The following is a 20,150-nucleotide window of genomic DNA, read 5'->3' on the forward strand; positions in this document are numbered from 1 at the left end:
GAGCAGTCTGGTGCCAGGACCTGTGCTTTTGCCCACAACGTGGTAGTAACCTTTCACAACTGGTTTGAGACATACAAACACATGTACATATTCATTCATTACAGGATTGAATATTTTATAAAATTTCTAACCCATGGAAATCCAACAGAGAACTATTAGATGGTGATCATAAATACAGAATCAGTTACGCATTTGACAAATGAACATACACATTTAGTATACAACAGTCTCCTTAATGAACTTTTGGGAAACAAGAGTAATGAGAGCAGCATTGTGTTCATGGATTCTAGTAAAGATTATCCCATGTTAGGGGTGTTCTTCTGAATCTTTAATTTAAGTAGTACTTTTAAAAAACTTGAAAGAATTAAGGTTGACCCCTCAGTCAACTTCCCTTTTATTGGGAAGCAACAAAGAGCAGCAATAACGGTGAAATGAACTTGACTCTACCTTTGAAGCATTTCCCTGGGTTTTTTGACTGTGTTTTCTTCTCCCTTTGGGCACTTTCTTCTTGATCTCATCCATGTCTTGATTTTAGTTCTCACCTTGTGTATACGGACGGTTTCCAAATGTATTTGTGACCCACCTCCTGAGCTATAAACCCATAATCTCAGCTCCCATTCATTATTCCAATATGCTGATTTCATCATTTCCCCCCAAACTGACCCTATTGTACCTTTCTTGGGATTACATTCATCCAGTGATAAGGCTCAAAACCTTAAAATTCTCTTACTGTTCCTACATCCAAACTGCCGTCAAGTCCTATCATGTCCCAAAATGCTTACTTCTCCTTTCCATGACCACTGCACTGGTTTATTCCTTCATCACCTCTCATCCAGACTATCTGCAACCTCACTGTCATCTGCCTCTCTGCTCTTTTGGTCTTATTCCCCTGCTACTGAACAAATTATGTTTTTGAAAGTATCACTCCACCATATTCTTGGTAAAATCCAAGCGCATACCAGCATTCAGAGCTCTCCCTGACATGACCACAGCTTACCTTTCCAATTTGTCCTTGTGCCCTAGTCACTCCAGACTCTTTGCCATGCATTCCTAGACACATTCCTCAGAAAGTACCTTTCTCATTTCCTTATCTTTGTTCTTGTCTTCTGCTTGGCATACCTTTTCTCATATCATCAAAAGTTTACCCATTCAAAACCTGCTTATAACTTACTTTACACTGGGCTTCTGCAGACCCCTCTCTTCCATGCTCTTCTTTTATGCTTTTGTCACAGCTGCCCAACTTGTATGACTAAAGGAGGATATTAAACACCCTGATCTTGTCCTACGCCCCAGAAACCTGGCAGTCACAATACTCCAAACACCACCATGGCCAGATTCCCTGTCTGCACATCAGCTGCTGCCTTCTCATGCTTCAGTGATTATTCCTCCCCACCATACTGTTCAGTGGGGGGAAGCCTTTAAAAAGTGAAGCCTTTATAAAATCATGTTAGAATAGGAGAAACTATGCATAAAGGAGGCAGCAAACCATAGGCCACAGACCAAAAACCAGAAAAGGGATGGCGAAAACATGATTTTTGCTAATGTTAGCAGGGGATGCTGAGATACTTTATCTAGAAACAGTATGGATGATTCACTTGTTTAACAAAAGTGTGAGACCTATTATAAACAAAGCCCTTTGGAGTTCCCTCCTGGCTCAGCAGGTTAAGGATCCAGCCTTGTTACTGTTGTGGTGTGGGTTCAATCCCTGGCCTGGGGACTTCTGCATGCCATAGGTGTGGCCAACCCCCACCCCCACATAAAAAAAAAACAAAAGAAAAGAAACAAAAGCCCAAAGTACTTTGCATAATGCCAACCTAGTATTCGAGCTAAGGATAGATTTATATTATATACATGAAACAATAATAATATAAGGCAAGCTGGGTTAAGCGATAGAAGTTCAGACCCTTCTTTCCAGGATTCTGGCCAATAGCAAATACAAAAAAGGATTATGAGTCCAATGAGGATCAAAGTACCAACTTGAGGAGTTCCCGTTGTGGCGCAGTGGTTAACGAATCTGATTAGGAACCATGAGGTTGCAGGTTCGGTCCCTGCCCTTGCTCAGTGGGTTAACGATCTGGCGTTGCCGTGAGCTGTGGTGTAGGTTGCAGATGTGGCTCAGATCCTGCGTTGCTGTGGCTCTGGCGTAGGCTGGTGGCTACGGCTCCGATTCAAACCCTAGCCTGGGAACCTCCAGATGCCACAGGCGCAGCCCAAGAAATAGCAAAAAAAAGACAAAAAAAAAAAAAAAAAGTACCAACTTGATTAGGGGAGGAAGTAATAAACCCCGCCATGGCAGGCCCTCTGGTAGAAGCTTGGGGAACTAATGTGGTCTGTGCCTAAGGCAGAAATGGAACTTCCTCTCTCCCACACTGACTCTGAATCTTGAACTCATGCCCTCTCCTGAACCTGAGGAGAAAGCTGGATCTTTGAAGCAGACCCATGTCCATGTGCCTCCATAGCAGTAAAGACCATAGACATGCCTTACATGCTTGGCTGCAGATGAGATAGGATGGGCTGGTCTCTTTACAACATGAAATTAAGAAGCACAAAGGCCCACTGGACTTGAGAGTAGACAGTGAAAGGGAAATTAAATAGTGGGGAAGAATATTAAGTAAGAATGGTGACAGAATATATCTAGTCAAGTGTGGGCTACTGTTTGGACTTCCGATGGTCGAATTTGTCACTCCTCCATGGACTACAGGCAGCAGAAGAGTTAACAGTTTCTTCCACTTCAGACTGAGGAGTATAGATATTCTTCTCTAAGTACCAAGTGAAGAATAAGCAGTCGTATAGGAATACACAGCACAGACCACCTCAGGATGGAGTGATTAGGTCATTATTTAAGGGTTCACGATTTTAAAATCAGTTCTAGTTATTCCACTCTACATAATCGCCAACAGAGGGCCATCCAGACCCTAGTAATGGAAACTTTGTATTTTACTAGGAAGCTGGAATTTGAAAAATGGGTAATTTTAATGGGCTGTATAAACATACTAGGCGGAGAGAACAAAACGAACAAAAAAAAAGCAGAGATGAGAATGATTCCACAGTAGATTCTAGCCACATCATTGACAGCTATGATCACCAGGCTAATAAGGTTCAGACTTTATTCATCAGACAGAAATGGACCAGTGAAGATTATTAGGGAAGTAACAACCCAAAATATATTTTAGAAAGAATGTAATTGCTATATGAAGGATGAATTCTGTTCTAATACTGCTCATGAACTGCATCATTATATCTAAATTTCTTTTCATTGTATTCTGAGATATTCATCTCCAGAACCAGGATGACAGAGTAGAGACAACATGCTCTATGCTGTTGCTCCCTACTCTTGTGCTATGATGTACATCACATTGGTGAAAGTATTTATTTTTGCGGGATCCTGCATTTGGCCTCAGCATCTTTCTCTACACAACTGTCCTGGCAGCCATGATCAATTGATGAGACTTCTTTGTAGGGTCTGGCATTTTAACAGAGAATGGGATTTGGATTAATTGTCCAGCAACAGGTCTGTCTACTTAGCTATGTGGCCTTAAACAAGGCACTCAAAACCTTAATTATAAAATGGGACTGATGATATTTACCCGTAGATTGTATTAAAAAGTACCTACCCGTGGTAACAATTTAATAAATGGCTCTTCCTCTACTCCACAGTATTATCATTAGTTCTGATGTGTATCAGTAACCTATAAGGATATTAACACTAGAATGCTTAAAATCTACTACAGGTATGCAGACCAGACTCAAAATTAGTTGGCAAAAGTTGGTTGTCAAGTTGGCAACCTCTCTTCTTGTAGGACAATATATGCAGGCTGTCATGAATAGGGGCCCACCAAATATTACTCACGCATAGCTGCCGGTATAAGCGAGGAAAAGGTATTTCAGCAAGTTAAGTGTTCACATGCCCCATGGGAATACATGCTATTAGTTGCCATTGGCTACTTTTTTCAAAGGATTCCTCTCACACAAGAGCCCTAAGGCCAAAGAGACAAGAACTTCTACCACCACTAGGAGTCCCCAGAGGGACATACTCTGAATAGGAATGTCAGTAAAGATTGTCTCTTTTTTGGGGGGGCAGCTGTTGGAGGAAACACCTGCTGAAAGGCCCTGAAGGCTTAGAGACAAAAGGCATATTAAGATTTGGCGTTTTCAGTAGGTCATGTTGGAATTTTAGAACTCTCTCAGCAGAATCTCATATCCATCTTCACATAAAGTGAGGAATGCCATGTCAGAGCAGTCATATTGACAATTATTTGTGAAGGTGAATCTTGCTTTGAAGACTCAAAAAAGAAACAAATGAGAGATTACCAGTGTCTAACTAAAGTAGGTACCAAATTACATCGTAAATGGGTGTTTAAATCATTTCTTAAGTTATATATGAGATGTATGTTAATTTGGAAACAAATTCTTGATGATTTAATAATCGTCTTTTACATCCCACAGGCATTTAGAAGAAATGCACTCACTATGAAGGCCAACTTCTGTATCTGCCTGATATCATATTTAAAGGAACAGAAGAAATGTTTGTAATTAATCTGCCCAGTAAATACCAGATCATAGCACCAGGCAGGTGCATGTCTAGATAAAATTTCTTGCAGCTAATTTAAACTTTCTACACACACCAGAGGATAATCTCAATGTAAATAATACATTTCTTCTTGACTCTTTAAAGTAAGCCAACATATAGAAGAGGATCTTGACTTATATTCTGTACCACATATACTTCTATATACTTTTAGCATTTGCGGACAGATTTAACAAGGTGTTTATGAAAATGGCATCTTTGGTAGAGCTATATATTTTAAAACTCAAACTAAATCTAATGGTGAGTGGAATTAGTTATCAGTTTTCCCATTTAAAGTCATACACACACACACATACACACATAAATTAGATTCTTTTTAAAACTTAAAAATTTTTATCTATAAATTTATTGTGGAGCTACTACCTCAGGGAAGAGTTTTCCTTATATTCTAGTGTTTCCTACACTTGTAGAGAAAAAATGTATTTTTTCAAAGTTTTAAATTTTTCACATCTTTTAAAAATATTGGAATGCATTTGTCAGTACAGACATTTAAACAGGAAGTTGTTTTCAAGTTGAACTACAGACTACTAAATTTAAAGAAAAGACCTACCTTATGGGCAATATGTGATCCCCTTCAAATTATTTTGAAGATTATTTTATATTTCTAATTTTTTATGGTGTTGTCTTGTATCATCACCTGCTTGTGCTGCCATAAAATAAAGGGGAAGAGGGAATCACGGAGTGTGTAATATCGCTTGATAGCACTTTCAAAAAAACTTCTGTACTTTTCTTTGACAATTTCTGCAAAGAAAAAAAGTACTGTTCCCTTGGAACTCACCCTAAGTCTTGAAAAAACTTATATAAGATATTAGCATGTCATTTAATTCACTGTAACATGAAAATAAAAACACCATATGAAAAAATCTTTAACAAAATTTAACAAATTAAGGTTGAAAATAACTTTTTTTTTCTTTTAGAGAAATTTCAGATTCACCTCTTAAAATGAGTTTTTTTAAAACTACTAATTGAAATGATACTAAACAGTACCCCGTTAATTAATAATTCCTTCACTAGTGATTTTATTGGTACTATTTAAATAATAATACTTCGTGAAGAGTCCTCATAATAGAACATTACCTAAAATATACCAAAATGGATAATTACCTTAGATTGTAAGCGAAAACACATAAAGAAAACTATGTTAAGAAAATGAAGGGTTAAGAAGTAGCTTGGTTTCATACATAATCCAAGTTATGTAGCTATGTGCTTAATGCTATTAAATCAGTTACTGTATGTTTGACCTCTTGATATACTAAGTTTTGCCTTTCAGAACAGCTGGGTCTGCTAAGAATCATTTCCCAGTTCTCTTCATTGTAGATCGGATGACTCTCGCTTTATCACCCTTGGAGGCCACATGAAGGACAAAGCAGAAAGATCCACTCACAAAACTAATGTTTATATGGGGTGGGAGGGAGGAACAGAAGGAGGGGGATACACTTGGCCCTGATCTTCCAATGAACATAACAGAAGAGAGAGACCAATTGAGACTTGAAACCATTGTGTTACTCCAACCATTATTTAGTTACATCCTATCCATCTCTTACTCTCTTTCTATTGAACAGAGAGGCTCCTTTGGCTGCCTTGACTTTTGTAAATGTTTCACTCACTTAGTTGTGGTTTATCATTTAGACAGAATGCTACATCGGGGATTTTTCTCCCCTCCCTAAGGCTTCAAGGGAAAATGACTTCTGTTGCCTCATATTTGATACATGAACATACACACTATTCTCTTCATTTTAAGAAGCAAACCTAAGTTTACTGGCAACAGAGAAAACTGCATTTTTCAGAAACAGCTCTTCCTTCTAAAATGAACTTGAAAATAACTTAGATCATTTTTTGACAGGTAGATTAATAAAGTCAGAAATCTTTAATATTTTTGTGTAAGTTAAGCATTTTTATTAAAATATCCCTATAGTTGTGAATGTAGCTGAAAGAAATGCTTTGGAATTGCCTATTTCTGGGATCTTAATTCATCACTGGACATTTTTGTTATTTTGGTACCTAATCCCTCAGAGTTCAAAGTGGATTCTTCTTAAACTGGTTTCTAATAGATAAGAGATACTTGACTTTTGAGATAATTGCTCCAAGTCTCCATTAAAGCTACAATGTAACTCCATATCACTAGATTAAAAGATCTGGAAATGTTTTTATTTAGAATTTGCCTATAAGATACCTTGAATATGTGTTTCTATTTTACCAATATTTATAATACTTTCATTTTCAAATAACTTTTCTCCATTCCAACTATTTAGAAATTAGAACTTCCTCATCATCAATTTAAATCACCATCCTGTATTAAACTCAAGTATTCTATTACAAAAAATAAAAAAAGTAAGACTACACCAGCCAGGCAGCCAAGATGCTGACATCTGGGCACAGTGATTACAGATGGTGACCATGGACAGCGATGTTCCTGCTGATTCGGCAGTGACTCAAGGCTGCTTTTCTGTGCTGACCTGCCCTTTGAGTCTTTATGCACATTTGCTTTGAGAAAGAAATACTTCTTGATTTTTGCTTTGTCTAAACCCACTTCCCTCCTTCATCAGACCTAAAAACATATACCTTGTTGCATCAGCCTTTGACTGTGTCTAGAACCAAATTTCCTTTATGTGTGTATATGTGTTTTGCTTGCATTGTTTTAAAATATACCACCACTTAGTTAATATGCTTTAATGGCTATCTTATTAAAGAAATGTATTCATTAAAAAGCATGGGTTGATGGGAAAATGATTTATTTTATTTTTATTACAGAGACTAAAGAAAACACAGCTTTACATGAGTAACTACAACATGGCTATAATAAATTATTTTTACCAGTTGAACACTATAGCAAAGATGGACTTATGGAGTTCCCATTGTGTCTCAATGGTAACAAGCCTGACTAATATCCAAGAGGACATGGGTTTGATCCCTGACCTTGCTCAGTGAGTTAAGGATCCAGTGTTGTGGTGAGCTGTGGTGCAGGTCACAGATCTGGTGTGGCTATGGCTGTGGGATAGGCTGGCAGCTACAGCTCTGATTCGACCCCTAGCCTAGGAACTTCCATATGCCACAGGTACGGCCCTAAGAAGACCAAAATAAATAAATAAAAATAGATGGACTTCTACTATAGTGATAAAGTAATAACAGGGCTAAATTAATATGCAGCATGATATGGATCAATGTTTATGGCAGTGGTAACCTTGAACCACAGAGAACAGAAAGATGAACCCCAGTAACTTAAAAAGAATGATCCTGAAAGTTCAGAACTAATGACCATGAGTAATTAAAGAGACTTCACTCACTTAGATTTAAATTCAGGAAAATACATTGTTTAATTACATTCAAGTATATCAGAGCTCTTGGAAATAAATAAGAACAGTTTAATCTCTCTACCTTGTAAAAAGGTTCTAATGTGCACATGTAGTAAGGCATATTCAAACTTTAAGCAGTTTAAATTGTCTTCTCATGGCAATTTAAAAGATTATTGCGTGTTCCTGTTGTGGCAGAGTAGTATCCATGAGGATGGGGGTTCGATCCCTGGCCTTGCTCAGTGGGTTGGGGATCTGGCATTGCCATGAGCTGTGGTGCAGGTCGCAGATGGGGCTGGGATCTCACATTGCTGTGGCTGTGGTGTAGGTTGGCAGCTACACCTCCAATTCAACTCCTAGCCTGGGAAATTCCATATGCTGCAAGTGCAGCCTTAAAAAGCAAAAAAAAAAAAAAAAAAGATTATCACACATTTAATCCCTGAGATATAATTTTTAAAGAATGAACATAAGAAAATGTAAGAAAAACTAAAATGTAAGAAAAACTAAATCTGAATACAAAAATTAGTGATTTCCTTCAAAAAGAAAGGGTTAAATTCTCCCATTAAAATTCATTGTATTTGCAGATTTTTTTTTCAAGGCAACAAATTATAGAATATATTTCCTACATAAATGCTGGTATTAAGGACATTTTTCTCTTATTTTCTCACTTGAATAACTGTGAATTTAATAAATCTACAATACTTCTTAGCCACTCAGTTGTTAGAAAATAAAAAGCCTCCATTGCTTTGGACCTCATATACATTTATTTTGTGTAGACAATGACTTTTCATTATTTCCTTTCCTAAAATTCCATGGTTCTCAAAATAATTTTATTTATTCATAGCAAAAAAGTTCATAAAATCTTGTAGCACTATTAACATTTTCACATTTCTTTGGGGATAAGGCTAGTTGATTTTCTTCTGATTTCTTTCATTTTTGGAATCCCACATGATTATAATGTTAAAGTATACTAAGAAGAACAGGAAGTTTAAGCAGGATACAAAACATACCAATACAGAAAATAAGTCCGGTAGTTTCTGAGGAGGATCCAGTGTGACAGTCATCAGTGTCAGAAGGACCATAGTGATTACTGAGGTAAGAAACTATAAGGAGGGAAAAAAATGTTATTGAATAACATAAAAGATAAAATTTAAATGTACTGGTGATACTGATTTGTGGTTATAAATGAGCAGAACTGAAGGAGAGAGCTGGGGGTTCGATCTCTTCTGCTGATGGATCTCAACCCAGGCTGAATGTTAGAGTCATCTGGAGGTTTTTTAAAAAAAATCTTAATTCTCAGACTACACCCCAGACCAATTAAATCAGTGTTTCTAGGGTAGGCCTTAGTATTTTTGTTTTGTTGTTGGTTTTTTTTTGTGTGTGTGTGTGTGTGTCTTTTATGCTATTTCTTGGGCTGCTCTGTGGCATATGGAGGTTCCCAGGCTAGGGGCCCAATCAGAGCTGTAGCTGCCAGCCTACCCCAGAGCCACAGCAACACAGGATCCGAGTCGTGTCTGTGACCTACACCACAGCTCACAGCAATGCTGGATTGTTAACCCACTGAGCAAGGGCAGGGATTGAACCCGCAACCTCATGGTTCCTAGTCAGATTCGTTAACCACTGCGCCACGAAGGGAACTCCAGCCTTAGTATTTTTTAAAGCTCTCCAAGTGATTCCCATCTGTAGCCAAAGACTGAGAACCTCCATCTTATGCTTCATATCAATCAAGCACTGGAAAAAGGTATCTAGAACAGATAATATTGCTAGTCAGGGTTGGATGCATGCTCTAGGGCCCTGAGCCCTATAGGATATAAAATTCTAAGTTAATCTAAGAATTCATCTATGAAAAAGATTTCAACAGCAAATGCAAAGTTATATTTAATATTCATGGAACTCTTTCAATGAGCTAGTGCTATAGTATGAAGCAAGATGGGACTGTGAAAAACAATGTCCTCCGGCCTCAAAGAGCCTCCAATTTAGGGGAATGCATGAACTAGTTAAATAAAATCACAAAGTCATATTTTATTAAATACCAAAATGAGTAGCAGAAATGACTCCATTTATTATAACTGCATAGCAGTCAATATTCTTTAGACCAGTGCACTGTGCCACAGAACTTTCTGCAATGATGGAAATATTCTATACCTGGTACTCCAAAAGAGTAGCTGCTAACCACTTGTGGCTACTGAGCATTTGAAATGTGCCTGCTGCAACCAAGGAGCTGAATTTTTAATTTTATTTATTTTTACTGAGCTTAAATCCACATGTGTCTAGTGTCTACCATGTTGGACCATATAACTGAAGACTGATTCAAGGACCTGCCAGACAAGGACAATGAAGCTGCTTAAGGAAACGTACAAAGCAAGCAGTGAGAAAAAGTCAGTGACGTTCATAGTGGAAGTAGGACAGAAATGGAACCTAGAAAGATGCTTTGATGGCTATATTATTAGAGAATTGGTAAGACCTGAAAAGAGAGTGATGCAGTGAACATTCCAGATAGAAGGGTGGGAAGGATGGAAGGCTTACAAACAGGTGTAAACAGCCTGAAAGTATCCTCCAAAGGGAAAATCTAAGTCAACCTTAGTGGGGAATGAAAATTTCTAAAGAGAAATCAATGACAGTTTCAAACTTAAGAAATATGAGACTGACTGAAATGTCATGATATTAGGATCTTGAATCAGTGTTAAAAGATATGCTAGAATTCTTGCCATTTTAAACAAACTCTAAAATATATTTTATCCCATAAATTCAAGTTCTCTTTTTTAATATCTATATTTGGGTATCTAATAGGCATCTAAAACTAAGTGTGGGGAGTTCCCGTCGTGGCGCAGTGGTTAACGAATCCGACTAGGAACCATGAGGTTGCGGGTTCGGTCCCTGCCCTTGCTCAGTGGGTTAACGATCTGGCGTTGCCGTGAGCTGTGGTGTAGGTTGCAGACGCGCCCGCATTGCTGTGGCTCTGGCGTAGGCCGGTGGCTACAGCTCCGATTCAACCCCTAGCCTGGGAACCTCCATATGCCGCGGGAGCGGCCCAAGAAATAGCAACAACAACAACAAAAAAGACAAAAGACAAAAAATAAATAAATAAATAAATAAAATAAAACTAAGTGTGTGTGTGTGTGTGAAAACTATACTCAGTAAGATTAGCAGGTGACTTATCAGAAATATGGAAGCCATGAGGCAGTGCAATGGATGATATTCAAATTGCACCGGTGCTCCGATTATTAAGGGTACAAGTCAGGTGCTGAATCCTCCGATCATAATAGGTATTACTATAAAAAAGATTATTATGAAGGCGTGGGCTGTGACGACTACGTTATAAATCTGGTCGTCGCCAAGTAAGGTCCCGGGCTGACCTAGGTCAGCACAAATTAGTAGGCTTAAAGCTACTGATCCCATTTCACCACAGCAGGAACTCCTATACTTCAATTTTTTAAAAAGATGACTAATTCAATTTCTTGTTATAGGTATAGTCAGACTTTTTGTATTTCTTTTTCTTTTTGGCAAATACCCTTCAAAAGTGAAGGAGGAATTAACAAAACAAAGTTAATACATTTGAAAATACTGAAATAATACAGAGTATAGTTTCCATATACATCAGAATTAAGTTAGAAAATAAAAATAGGAAGAAGTTGAGGAAATCCTCAAATATCTGAAACTGAACAACACATGCCTAAATAATTCATGAATCAAAGAAAAAACCATAAGAAATGGACTATATTTTCAACTAAATTAAAAAACATGTATGTTAACGCTTATGGAATACTGCTTAAAAATGGTACAAGGGATATACATATAAATGAGGGATTTGAATGCCTATGTAAAAATTAAAGGTTTCAAATCAACGACCTGAATCTGAACTTTGAGAAACTAGATGAAAAACAGTAAACCAAACCCAAACATGAGAAAAGGTATATATAATACAATTAGAACCAAAATCAATGTCACAGAAAACAGAAAAACAATAGAGAAAACCAATGACCAAAAGTTGGTTCTGTAAAAATATTGATGAAACCAACAAACTTTAGCTTGAGTGACCAAAGAAAAAAGAGAACGTGTACAAATTCCCCAAGTCAGGAATGAAAAAGGAGCACCACTCCTTACCATGCATAAAAAGATGCTAAGGGACTATTGTGAACAAGTGTATGGCAACAGATTAGATGACATAGATAAAATGGATATAGCCTTAGAAAGACACACCACTGAAATTGTGTCAAGAAATACAGAAAGTCTTGGAGTTCCCTTGTGGGGCAGTGGGTTAAAGATCTGGCATTGTCACTGCAGCAGCTCAGGTGGTTGTTGTGGCACAAGTTCGATCCTTGACCTGGGAGCTTCCACAAGCCATGGGTGCAGCCAAAAAGAAAAAGAAATACAAAAAGTCTGAATATACCTATAATAAGAAATTGAATTAGTCACCTTTTTAAAAAATTGAAGTATAAGAGTTCCTGCTGTGGTGAAATGGGATCAGTGGTGTCTCTGTAGCGCCAGGACACAGGTTCGATCCCTGGCCCAGTAGAGTGGGTTAAATGATCTGGTGCTGCCAAAGCTGCTGCAGAGGTCACAACTGCAACTTGGATCTTATCCCCAGCCCAAGAACTCCATATGCCACAGGACAGCCAAAAAAAGAAAAAAAAAATTGAAGTACAGTTGATTTAAAACATTATGTTGGTTTCAGCTGTACAGCAAAGTGATTTAATTTTATATATTTTTTTCAGATTCTTATTGCTTATCTATTTTATGTGTGGTTGTTTGTATCTGCTAATCCCATACTCCTAATTTACTGCTCGCCCTGTGAGTCTTTAAGATCCCACAAAGAAAGGTGCAGGAACAGATGGCTTCACTGGTAAATTATACCAAATGTTTCTAGAAGAATGGATACCAGTCCTTCATAAACTCTTCCAAAAAGTGGAAAAGGAACATTTTCATCCCATGAGGCAGGGATTAAGTCTGATTCCAAAACCAGACAAAGACATCACAAAAAAGAAAACTACAGACCAAAACTCTTGTGAATATAAGATGCAGAAGTCTTCTACAGGAGTTCCCCGTCGTGGCTCAGTGGTAACAAACCCGACGAGTATCCATGAGGATGCAGGTTTGATCCCTGGCCTCGATCAGTGGGTTAAGGATCTGGCATTGCTGTGAGCTATGGTGTAGGTCGAAGATGCAGCTTGGATCTGGTGTTGCTGTGGCTGTGGTGTAGGCCGGCAGCTGTAGCTCCAATTCGACCCCTGGCCTGGGAACCTCCATATGCCGCGGGTGCAGCCCTAAAAAAGACAAAAAAAAGACCAAAAAAAAAAGTCTTCTACAAAATACTGGCAAACCCAAGCCAGTGGTATATATAGAAGATTATATGTCATGATCAAGTGGAACTTATCCTAAGAATGCAAGGTTAATTCAATCAATGTAATATACCATATTGATAAAATAAAGTGGGAAAAAAAACCATGATCATATCATTAGACACAGGAAAAGCATTTGACAAAAATCCAACACATTTTCATGATAAAAACATGCAAACTAGGAATAGAACTTCCTAACCAAATAAAAACCATCTATAAAAATCCCACAACTACATCATAGTTAATAGTGAAAGACTAGATGATTTCCCCCTCAAGTCAGCAAGAAGAGATGTGCTCTCTTGCCACTGATATTCAACACTGTAGTGGAGGATCCAGCCAGGGTAATTAGGCAAGGAAAAGAAATAAAAGGCATCCAGATTTGAAGGGAAGACATAAAACTATCATGATTTATAGATGACATAATCCTGTATATAGAAAATCATAAGGAATTCACTAAAAACTTATAGTACAAAATACAAGGTCAATATAAGAAAATTCATTGTATTTTTATGCAGTCGCAACGAACATTATAAAAATGAAATTAAGAAAACAATTCCACTTACAAAAGCATCATAAAGAATAAAATACTTGGAAATGAATTTAACAAAAGAAGTGAGAGCTTATACATTGAAAACCACAGAACATTGATGAGGGAAATTTAAAAATACCTACATAAATGGAAATACATTCTACGTTCACAGGTTTGGAAGACTAAATCTTGCTAAGACGTCAATCCTCCACAAATTGAAATACATATTTAAAGCAATCCCTATCAAAATCTCAGCTGGGTTTTCAGAGAAATTAATGAGCTAATCCTAAAAAGAATATGGAAATGTAAGAGATATGGAATAACTAAACAACGTGGAAAATGAAGAACAAAGTTGGAGGACTCACATTTTCAATTTGAAAACTAACTATAAAATGAAGACTGTGTAATCAAGACAGTATGGTAACAGCATAAGGATAATATAGATCAGTGGAACAGAACTGAAAGTCTAGAAATAGACTCATATTTAGGATCTGTTGATTTTCAACATGGATGCCAACACAATTCATTGGTGCTAGACAACTGAATAAAGTTAAACTCCTACTTCACACTATATACAAAAACTAATTTGAAATGAATCAATGTCCTAAAGACAACTAACATTACAAACTCTTAAAGAAAACACAAAAGTCTTCATAACCTCTGGTTATACATATTTTATGGGATATGACACAAAAAGCACAAACAACAAAAGAAAAAATAGATATATTAGACTTTATAAAAATGAAAACTTGTACTACAAACGATACCATCAAGAAAGTCAAAAAGCAATGCATAGAAGGGAGAAAATACTTGCACTCTAGTAAGAGATCTGTATCAAGAGCATATAGAGAACTCTTATAACTCAAAAATAGAAAGACAACTCATTTAAAAGTGGGCAAAGGATATGAATAGGCATTTCTCCAAAGAAATTATAAAAAGATACTCAATATCAGTAGTTACTAGGGAAATGCAAAAACCATAATGAGAAAACATTTTTCACACCCAATACATGTGGCTATGATAAAGAAGAACTATAACAAAAAAGACAAGCACTGTCAAGGATGTGGAGAAACTGGAAACCCCATATATTGCTGGTAAGAATGCAGAATCATGTAGTACTTTGGAAAACAGTCTGGCAGTTTCTCAAAATGTTAACCAGAGAATTACCACTCCAAGTTATATACTTGAGGAAAATGAAAACATATACACACTGGTAAACTTATGCACACATCTTCACAACAGCATTATTCATAACAGCCAAAAAGTGAAGCAACCCAACATCTATCTACTGAAGAATGGATAAACAAAATGTGGCATTATGCAAAATGGGGCATATAATGGAACTGGCAAAAAAAGAATGAGGTACTGACACATGCTACAACACAGATGAACCTCTTTCATACTAAAGTGAAAGAAGCCAATCACCAAAGACCACATTTTGTATGATTCCATGTTACAGGACAAACTGTATACCTGCAAAATTCATATATTGAAGCTCTAAGCTCCAATGCAACTGCATTTGGAGATGGAATTTAGTTAAGGTTAAATGAAGTCTCAAGACTGGGGCCCTAATCTGATAGGACTGGTATCTTTATAAGAAGAGGAGGAGTTCCCGTGTCGTGGTGCAGTGGAAACAAATCGGACTAGGAACATGAGGTTGCGGGTTCGACTCCTGGCCTCGCTCAGTGGGTTAAAGATCCGACGTTGCTGTAAGCTGTGGTGTAGGCCGGTAGCTACAGTTCCGATTCGACCCCTAGCCTGGGAACCTCCATATGCCGTGGGTGCAGCCCTAAAAAGACAAAAGATTAAAAAAAAAAGAAGAGGAAAAGAATTTACAAGCAGAACACCAAAGAACTAACTCTACACATACATACACAGGGAAGAGGTCACATGAGACAGCAAGGTCACCTACAAACCAGGGAGACGCCTCACCAGAAACCAACACTGATGTCACATTGATCTTAGACTTCAAGCTTTCAGAATTGTGAGAAAATAAATTCCTGCTGTTTAAGCTACCTGGTGTGGTATTTTGCCATAGCAGCCCTAGGAGACTAATACATTCCATTTATATGAAATGTCCAAACAGGCAAATCTATGGAGACTGAAAGTAGATCAGTGGCTCTGGTGTTAGGGGTGAGGGTGGAATGAGAAATGATGGCTAAAGGGTATAGGATTTCTTTTCAGGGTGATGGAAATAATCTAAAATTAGGTTAGGTTGATGGCTGTAAAACTCTGTGTACATACTTAAAACACTGATTGCATGCTTTAAAAGGGTGGATTTTTATGTGTGACTTTATAAAAATTTTATCTTAAAAATGCATAAAAGAAAAGAAATATTATGATAATTTTTAAAATAATGCCCTTCCCTAAAAACTAAACAACATACCAGGAGTTCCCATGGTGGCTCAGTGGTTAACAAACCCGACTAGTACCCATGAGGACAAGGGTTCGATCTCTGGCCTCACTCAGTGGGTTAAGAATCTAGCGTTGCCGTGAGCTGTGGTGCAGGCTGCAGATGCAGCTCGGATCTGGTGTTGTGGCTGTGGAGTAGGCCAGTGGCTACAGCTCCAATTCAACCCCTATCCTGGGAAGTGCCATATGCTGTGGGTGTGGCCTTAAAAAGACACACACACATACACACACACACAAAACACAAAAAACTAAGCAACTTACCAAATACCGTATAATTCTGGGAAGAAATGTAAAACACGGAAAATATTTCCTAACAGAAATGGAAAAGGATTTCAACTGCAGTTCTTCTTCAGAAGTCTTTTCAAATATTGAAAAGGAAGTTGTGCAAGCTATAAAAAATGCCATCGCTGTCACAACTGAGGGCATTACTAGTTCATCTTTCAGCAGAAGAGGTAGCATACTATATGGGAAATAGAAAAAATCAAAAGAGAATTGTCATTTCAAACCTTATTCACTTTGTAAAAAAAGTTTTAAAAGAGTTTATAAGTACTACATTGAAAATATTATACTGGAAACTGGTTTGACTCACCTAAATGTTGACACAAGTAAAAACCAAGTAGACATAAAAGGAATTTCACTTAAAACTAAGCAGACTGGTCTAAAATGACAAAGAAAAATATTTTAATCTTAGAGAATATAACATCAATGCTTATATGTAAAAATATGAACACATTTTATCTGATTTTTGAGGTAGTTAAAAAGGAACAAAAACACAAAATACAGCCAGCAAAGTCCCCATATGGACTACTGATTCACTTTTTTATAACTATCAATCCAAACTAAATGAATCTAGATACTGAGGCATCAACTCATAATAACTAGAAAACTGCTTCCAGTATCCATTAATGAAACATTTTTCTCTGTCATACAAACAGTAGCTTAAATAAAGGATAAGATAAACAGAACTGAACATTCAGAGAGAGCTTTTTCATATTCACATATCTCATTCTATTTGGGAAATAGGAAATGAATTCCTGGTATAGTGGTTTTTAAACTTCTTTTTATGATCTTCCATGTGACATAATACTCAGTTAAGTTGAGAACTAAAAGATATGACTGTCATCTGATACTGAAGAGAGGACAACAGAGGCAAAGAAGAATTACAAAGGGTGATAACAATAAAAGAGGAAAAAACGAGTAGGAAGAGGCTCCATGGAAAGAGCAGTAATAGAGGTCACATTACCTTCTGGGTGCACTGTGGCAGTGCTTGAGAAGAAGGGGGCTGGTCGGGAGACCTGAGTCCTAGTTCCTCCCCTGCCACTTACTTATTGTATGACGTTGAACAAATGATGAATTTAACTTTTTTCCTAGGTGTAAATGGAAATAATAATAATACCCTGGCTTGTTAAGTACTTGAAAGAACTCTTTTTGCAGGTATTAACTAGTGTTTACTTTTTACTACAATAAAAATAAATAACTTTTGGAGTTCCCGTCATGGCTCAGTGGTTAACGAATCTGACTAGGAACCATGAGGTTGTGGGTTCCATCCCAGGCCTTGCTCAGTGGGTTAAGGATCCGGCATTGCCGTGAGCTGTGGTGTAGGTCGCAGACCCAGCTTGGAGCCCGCATTGCTGTGGCTGTGGCGTAAGCCAGTGGCTACAGCTCTGATTAGACCCCTAGCCTGGGAACCTCCATATGCCGCGGGAGCGGCCCTAGAAAAGGCAAAAAGCCAAAATAAATAAATAAATAAATAAATAACTTTTTTACTAATGATGATTACTGAATAATAATTACTTTTTCTTCTTATTATTATTATTATTTGGGGTCTCCTTATTTTTCAAAGTTTGAGTATTCTCCTCCTTTCGTAAAAGGATGACTTTTCCCCCTGTCAACTAGCATATGAGGCCTGGGATTATAAACTGATTGACAACTACTGCATTAAAAGAAAATACTGGAGGAGCTCACTGTGGCTCAGTGGGTTAGGAACATGACTAATATCCATGAGGATATGAGTTCAATCCCAGGCCTCACTCAGTGGGTTAAGGATTCAGCATTGCCATGAGCTGTAGTGTAGGTCATAGACGCAGCTTGGATCTAGCACTGCTGTGGCTGTGGTGTAGACCAGCAGATGCAGCTCCATTCAATCCCTAGCTGCCCTTCCATATGCTGTAGGTGCAGCCCTAAACAAAAAGAAAGAAAGAAAGAAAGAAAATACTTTTCTCCAAAGAAGATATACATATTGCCAACAAAGACATAAGAAGATGTTCAACAGGGAGTTCCTGTCGCAGCTCAGTGAGAACTCTACTAGGATCCCGGGTTCCCGGGATCGAAGATGCGGGTTCGATCCCTGGCCTCACTCAGCCCCTACCCTGGGAACTTTCATATGCCATAAGTGTGGCCCTAAAAACAAAAACAAAAACAAAGGCAGACAATAACCAGTGATGACAGGATGTAAAGAAATAGGGACCTTCATACATTGGTGGTGGAATGTAAAATTTATTTTCAGCTTTTGTGAAAATAAATTTGGTGGTTTCTCAATAAGTTTATAGAATTACTATATGACCCAGAAATTCCACTCCTAGGTATAAAGCCAAGAGAACTGACAAACAAAATCTTCTATGGGATGTTCATAATGACACTATTCCCAAGAGCCAAATGGTGAAAAGAGCCCCAGATAGCCACTAACTGATGCACAGACAGACAATATGTAGTATATCCAGACAATGCAACATTATTCAGTGCTTCGTGAGTGAAATAGCGAATCATCATACAACATGGAAGAACTCTGAAAATATTATGGTAAGTGAAAGAGGTTAATCACAAAAGACCACATATTTTGTTATTCCATCTATATGAAATATCCAAAACAGGCAAATCCACAGAGGCTGAAAGTATATTAGTGGTTACAAGGATTAGTGGAAGTTCCCACTGTGGTGCAGTGGGTTAAGGATCCAGGGTTGCTGCAGCTGTGGTGTAGGTTGTAGTTGTGGCTCAGATTCAGTTCCTGGCCCAGGAACTCCCATATGCAGTAGGTGCAACCAAAAAAGGGGAGAAAAAAAAAGAAGGGTTAGGTGAAAGGGAGAATGGGGAATGACTACTCAATGAGCATGGGGTTTCCTTTGGGGATGATGAAAATATTCTCTAAGTAGACAGTAGTGAAGGCTGCATAACTGTGAATAAACTAATGATATATTTTTACCATTTTATGACAATTATAGACACACACACCTTTTTTTTTTTTTTTTTTTTTTTTTTTTTGTCTTTTTGCTATTTCTTTGGGCCGCTCCTGTGGCATATGGAGGTTCCCAGGCTAGGGGTCGAATCGGAGCTGTAGCCACTGGCCTACGCCAGAGCCACAGCAATGCAGGATCCGAGCCGCGTCTGCAACCTACACCACAGCTCATGGCAACGCTGGATCCTTAACCCACTGAGAAAGGGCAGGGACTGAACCCGCAACCTCATGGTTCCTAGTCGGATTCATTAACCACTGAGCCACGACAGGAACGCCCACACACACCTTTTTTAAAAAAAGAATTATCTACACTTGTCTTCAATTCTTCTCTTCTCACTATGTCTTAAACCCACCCTAGTCAGGCTTTTCCCTGCTTCACTCTACTCCACTACCCTTTCCAAAGTCCCTAGTGACTTCCACTTCACTATGGCAAGGAGTCTATTCTTAACCTTCATCTCACCTGACCTACTAATAGCATCTGATACAACTGATCACTTCAGTTGTGATCAGTTGGAAGCCCTTTTCCTCCCAGTTTATTGAGATGTAAGTGATATAACATTGTGTAAGTCTAAAGTACACGTGACAATAGATATATACTGTGAAATAATTACCACAAGAGGTTCTCTTACACATCCATCAACTTAGTTTCTTTTGTGTGTTTCTGTGTCTGTGGTGATGGCTTTTCAGATCCACCTCCTCTCAAATTTCAAGCATACAACACTTGTTTTTGGTTTGTTTGTTTTTTTTTTTTTTTTTTGTC

The 20,150-nt window shown here is 37.8% G+C and overlaps 1 protein-coding gene across 1 annotated transcript in view; it reads right to left on the reverse strand.

The window, feature by feature from the left end:
* Positions 1 to 7,303: 7,303 nt before the first annotated feature.
* The window catches only part of ALG6 (ALG6 alpha-1,3-glucosyltransferase), a 56,061-nt gene continuing 43,214 nt past the window's right edge, over positions 7,304 to 20,150 (reverse strand). Inside the window, exons 14-16 of the mRNA XM_084964844.1 lie at positions 16,748 to 16,816; positions 16,420 to 16,618; positions 7,304 to 8,981 (exon numbers count right to left, since the gene is read on the reverse strand). Coding sequence (XP_084820970.1) covers positions 8,784 to 8,981; positions 16,420 to 16,618; positions 16,748 to 16,816 — 466 coding nt within the window. The 3' untranslated portion in view covers positions 7,304 to 8,783. The remainder of the gene's footprint in view (positions 8,982 to 16,419; positions 16,619 to 16,747; positions 16,817 to 20,150) is intronic.

Source organism: Sus scrofa, chromosome 6 (assembly GCF_054392235.1).
Source record: "Sus scrofa isolate SSC_HxYL_T2T_F1_AM1 chromosome 6, Sscrofa_HxYL_maternal_Yorkshire_Landrace_v2.0, whole genome shotgun sequence".
Lineage (NCBI taxonomy): Eukaryota > Metazoa > Chordata > Mammalia > Artiodactyla > Suidae > Sus > Sus scrofa.